Genomic DNA, 5,842 nt, shown 5'->3' with positions numbered 1-5,842 from the left:
AAAACAAAACAAAAACAAAAAACAATAGAAAAGATCACTAAAAGTAAGAACTGGTACTTCGAAAGGACAAACAGAATAGCTAAAGCTTTAGCCAGACTCATCTGGAGAAAAAAAAAAAAGAGAAAAGACTGAAATAAAATTAGAAATGGAGGAAAAGAAGTTACAAGTGAATGAATGAGCATGAAGGATGGGGCAAGGAAGAGCACAAAATAAGGGCACACCTCAGCACTTCAATCCCAAGAAAAATCCCAACAAATTCCTGCCCCTCCAGCACTCTTTAATATGACCAACTGAATTACTGTCACATAAAATCCAGTCACCTCTTAAACGGCTGCCTATGCACTGGTTCCTAGGACAAGTGAGTCCATGCACTAGCCTCTCAAAAATAATGTCTCAGATCCCATAGCCCCCCAGGCTCTCTGGTTGTAAGTCCCATTGGTTTTCTTTTTTTTTTTTTTTCTTTAATTGGAGTTAGATTTGCCAACATGTAGTTTAACACCCAGTGCTCATCCCATCAAGTGCCCTATTGGTTTTCAAAGCCAGACATTCTGGGGGTATGGTCCCTTTGGTGCGAGTCTCAGGGTCAGGGTGCCCAATGTAGGGCACAAATCCCTCACTCCTCGGGGAGAGGCTTTAGGAGTGAGGTCCCTCCCTATTCTGTGACACAGAGCCGGTGAGACCATGTTTCTGCCTCTTCTACCCAATCTAGATGTGGTCATTTTGTCCCTTGTGGAGGAAGCTGTTCAGCTAGTTTTCAGTTCTTTTTCAGCAGGAATTATTCTACAGGTAGTTGTAGATTTGGCCATGTCCATAAGAAGAGGTAAGTTCAGGGACTTTCTACAGTGCCATCTTGGATCACCCCATAATTTACAAATTCTTCTTTTAGTGAATAAAACACAATAGTTCTACAATTCATTCAATGGCAGCTGGTAATCATCAAGTTAGCAATGGCTATCTTCAAAAGTTATTACACTAACTGTGCCATCATTTCTTGAGGATGAGCAAATACCTAGAGTCACAGACATTTCCCATATAAATATAAGTCAGATTTGGTTTATCACCAACATTTATAAAAACTAGAACTAGGGAAAGAACTAAGTCTGGGGACACATGCATGGTGTTAATATAGTGAATGTTTAGCCTGCCTTGACTATTACAAAATCAGATTAGCAAGAATATTCACAGTACAAATTATTCTTAATGGATAAAACAATAGAAAAAATGGACAAATGACTTAACTAGACACTTCTTTAAAGAGAATCCAGGGACGCCTGGGTGGCTCAGCAGCTGAGCATCTGCCTTCAGCTCAGGGCGTGATACCAGTCTGGGGATGGAGTCCCACTTCGGGCTCCCTGCATAGAGTCTGCTTCTCCCTCTGCCTATGTCTCTCTGCCTCTTTCTGTGTCTCTCATAAACAAATAAAGTCTTTAAAGAGAGAGAGAGAGAGAGAGAAAATCCAAATGAGCAATAAACATGTGAAAAGATACCCCACCTTAGTTGTTATCAGGAAAATTTAATTAATTCGCCATGAGGGACCACGAGATAGCTCTCAAGTTGTCTAATGTGCTAAGTAATACTAAGAACATGGAGTAATTAAAAATCCTCCATTGTTGATGGATATACAAATTAGTAAAAAGCATTTTAGTAAACAATTTGACTTTTAGAACAAACTGACGTTATGCATGCCCTGTGACTTAGCAATTTCACACCAAGGTAGCTATCCTCCAAAAAGCAAGCCTGTGTGCACAGAATAGAAGTAACAAGAATGCCCACAGTAGCACTCTTTATAATAGATGGAAACAACTCAAATGCTTGTCAGCAGTCATAAATATACTAAGCAGTCCATATACTGAGGTAAAAACTAATGCTGCACACAGAAACACAGACAAATTTTTAAAACATAAGAAGGAAGTCAGCCACAAATAATACTTTTGTGCTTCCATTTACAGATAGGTCAAAAGAGGCAAATTAAACTACCCTATTTGGGGTCATGATCTTGGAGTCCTGGGATCAAGCCCCACATTGGGCTCCCTGCTCAGCTTGAAGTCTCCTTCTCCCTCTCCCTCCCCTCCTTGCCACCTCTCCCCCCACTCGTGCTGTTTGCTCTCTCTCTCTCAAATGAATAGATAAAATCTTTAAAAAAAAAATAAACACCACACCCTATTTAGTGATACATACTGAAGGGAAAACCATAGAGCAAAGCAAGAAAGTGATGATTATCTTGATCTAAGTGGTGGTTAAATAGTGTTTGCTATATATTCAGTCACTAAGTTCTGTATATGATTTGCCTATTTTTCTTTATGTGTATTAAATTTCACATTTAACAGTGATTTATTTTTAAATTTTAAAAATAAGATCCATGGGTGAAAATCAACTTTCAAGGAGAGAAAAACAAGCAGTGAAGTCATTGCACTCAGGAAATATGTGACTAGTGAATGAAGCAGCTGAGAAGGGGGCTTGCTCCTTCCACAAGTTAATTTATTAATGTAGCATAGGATGTGTAGTCGTTGTAATTTTTGTTTTGTTTTGTTTTTCTTGAAGGTAGACATGTTGCAGAGAGCACAAAAATTCTAGACTAGAAAAGGAAGAAAACACCAACACAGCAACATTAAAGGGGAGAGAATAAAGCTGGCACTTTTTCCCAAGAAGACCTCAGGTAGCAGGTGTGAACACCCAGCACAATTAGGAAAAGTTCCTGCCTGAAGGTTGAGATGGTGATTTAATCATCCACAGATGGAAAGGAAAGGGTCCATCCTGCACACATGCTAATCTCCAAATGCATTTTAAATTTGCTTTTCCAGAAACAGGTATAGGAGGGATTCAGAAGGATTTAGAAAGTGTTAGGTTCAATTCCCAAATACACAATTGATTTACTTTAAATACATAGAGAAGGACAGAGTTCTGAACTGTGAATCAAAAGAGCTGAATATTTTATGCCAGCACAGCTCACAGCTTCTTTGCTTGCAAGCCCATTCATCCGTTCAAGCCTTGTTTCCTCCATCTCCAAAAGAATAAGAAGTCTGTGCTGTGTCTTGGCCGCAGATGGTCAGGATATGGCCTGCATTCTATGAGCAGGAATTGTATGCCCCGTGCAGAGTCTCCTGGGAGGCTTCCATGAAATCATGCAAGGGAATCGTCAGCCCTGAGCTAGCATTGAACTACTTACTTCCAGTCCACTAGCACAACTCCTCTTCCCCACTCCCATGCCAATCCACAGTGATACTCTCAACAATACATATTGTTGGAACCCAGAATAAAACTTTCACAGCTATTTTTTGTATTCACTAAGAGAGCTCTTGGAGAGAATGAGAAAGAAAGAAAGATGAAAAAGAAAAGAAGAAAGAAAGAGAGAGAGAAAGAAAGAAAGAAAAAGAAGAAAGAAAGAAAGAAAGAAAGAAAGAAAGAAAGAAAGAAGAAGAAAGAAAAATCTATAATGGTGGAATTTAATAATGAAGAAGAAGGAGGAGGAAAATAAGAAGGAGGAAAAAGTGGTGGAAGGGGAGGGGGAGAAGGAAGAGAAGGAAATGAATAACCTAATTTCTACCAGAATGAGTGCAATGCACTTTGTAGTTTGTCACCTCAGAAAACCCTTTTACAATTCACTTTTTAAGAAGAGGAAGCTGAAGATCAGAGATGCTAAATAATTTATCTAAGAGCATGTGACTGCAAAATGAAGCATAACCAACAAAATTATGCTCTACTGCTCCTTTACAGACTCAGAAGCCTACGGTCATGGGTACAGGCCTGCCTTAAAGGGCAAGAATATAACCAAAGTTAGCATCTCCTCAACATTTGGACCTCCACCACCACTCCAGGGAAGACAGACCTAATGACCCTTCCCCAGAGCTCTGTCCCTATAGCTCCAGGGAAGTGGTGTCCTGCTCTACACTGAACACTGAGCATCCAACCTTGAACACAGCACTGATCTGGCTCTCCCTGTGAGAGACCAGAAGAGAGTTCCAACCCACCCAAAGAGTACCTTTTTGCAGAAACCTCGAAGTTCCCAAATACTAGGCAACCTTTCATACTAGTCATTTGGAAAATTAAGCCCCTCAGTGAATTTTTCTGGATGACAGGTTCCCTGTACCATCTGTCTCTAGCCAAGTGAAAAAAAAAAAATCTGCTGCCCAAAGAGAAGACTACCCCTTCTCTGCTATGTCTGAGCAACTACTTAACCCTTGGGCAGACCAACAGTTGACACCCTGAGACCCTTTGTTTCTTGAAACACAGCAAGTTCTTGTTCATATCCTTCCTGGTCTTAAGCCTGTGTTTATAACATCACTTCTCTGATCCCCTGTGTTCTTGGTGGGACTCTGAAGGAAAAGCAAAACAAAGTAGAAAGAAAGTAGACATTTTCCTGCCATTTTTCTATTATACATGTGAAGTTACAGGGTAAATATTTGGGCCTGGGCATGAAGGTGCCTGATCTCTGCACCTGTTTGGTCTTGACTGAGTTCCTTCTTTTCCCAGGACTTGTAGAAGAGGAAGGAAGTAGCAGAGACATAACCAGGGAGTCTTCTTCCTCTAGCCCTGAAGAAGCCTGTCTCCCCTGGGGGCCCTTCCAAGTAGAATGAGGTCAGTGTCCAGCCCCACCCAGCCTTGTCCAGCTCTATAAAGGAAGTTCCCAGGCAGCCACCCCCAGGAAGTTCCAGCTCTATGTCCTCTTCATGATGAGGCTCTCTCTTTCTGGGTTGCTCTTCCTCCTGTTGATCTCACTGCCTTCAGGTAAGATGGTGCATGTAGGTCTGATCATGAAAGTGGGGGTGTTCGTTGGACACAGCCATTTAAAATCCCTTATAGGCATAAGACCAGCAGGGGGAACACCAATATCAGATGGACCAGCAGGCTAGGTATAGGATGTGAGTTAATGGTCGTCAGACCCTACCCTGCTCATCAGTTGCCACATCCTGAAGTTCTACCCAAGCTTGAAAGAGAGGAGCCGACTTCATGACGTATACATCACTGTTCAGCTATCCAAATCCCTATTCCTCTTAACTTCCTCTGATTAGCCTTAGATATGGCAGCTCTAATTGACATATGATAGGAGGTGAGAGGACAGGATGCAGAAGGTAAATCACAAAAAAATAAGCCACCCACCAGGAAGAGAAGACAGGTCTAGGATTTCTGCTAGCCCCATAAAGCCTTATTTTTCTTTTCCATGCTTTTCTTTTTCCTTTAGGGAATGGATTGTTTGGAAATGATGGAGTAGAACTTCGTACTTGCACAGCTCTTAAAGGCAGGTGCTTCTTCGGTTGCAGAGTGGGTTGGACATGGGTAGCATTCTGTCATAACATACTATCTTGTTGCACAAAAATGAAGAAAAATTTGCCACCCCAGGTCAAAGAGCCTTGACCTGCACCCCATGGGTCTAATTAAAAGGATATGTGAACATATATGGATAAAATTTCCACTCGGTGTGTTAAGATCGTTCACAAGCCACAGGGAGCAAATGAGGGGCAGATTCCCACCATCTTACTGGCAACACTCCAGAAGCATTTTTGCAAAGTGGCACTGCAGGAAAGTCTATCTCCTTTTATTTTTTCTGCCCTCCCATCTCCAATCACTGATCCCTGTTTTAATTTAAATTTAGTTGATTAACACATGGTCACAGGTCCAAAGATATGATGTACGCTGAGCTCAATAACCTTAGCTTACTCCGTGCCAGTCACACTTTGAAGTGACTCTTGTGTATGTTAAATCACTTAATTCTCACAACAAATTCCCTTTTTTTTTCTCCAACTTTGCAGTTGAAGGAAACTTTCCAAAGTCACACAATCAGTAAGAGTTAGTTAGTGGTGGGTTTGAACCCAGACAGTTTTGATCCAGTGTCCTTACTGTCCAT

At 41.3% G+C, this 5,842-nt stretch overlaps 1 protein-coding gene and 1 non-coding gene across 2 annotated transcripts; one reads left to right on the top strand and one right to left on the bottom strand.

Moving 5' to 3' along the window:
- Positions 1-1,052: 1,052 nt before the first annotated feature.
- LOC112926841 (small nucleolar RNA SNORA72) lies at positions 1,053-1,185 on the bottom strand. Its single transcript, XR_003236416.2, has one exon. It is a non-coding gene; the product is annotated as a small nucleolar RNA SNORA72 (small nucleolar RNA).
- A 3,485-nt stretch (positions 1,186-4,670) lies between these two features.
- DEFB136 (defensin beta 136) lies at positions 4,671-5,352 on the top strand. The gene is made up of 2 exons (XM_026007978.1): positions 4,671-4,725; positions 5,180-5,352. Exons 1-2 carry the CDS (start codon positions 4,671-4,673, stop codon positions 5,350-5,352), a joined length of 228 nt encoding a protein of 75 aa, XP_025863763.1.
- Positions 5,353-5,842: the final 490 nt, after the last annotated feature.

Source organism: Vulpes vulpes, chromosome 9, assembly GCF_048418805.1.
Source record: "Vulpes vulpes isolate BD-2025 chromosome 9, VulVul3, whole genome shotgun sequence".
NCBI lineage: Eukaryota > Metazoa > Chordata > Mammalia > Carnivora > Canidae > Vulpes > Vulpes vulpes.
The sequence above is the reverse complement of the archived record's forward strand: the minus strand, read 5'-3'. Positions and strand labels throughout refer to the sequence as shown.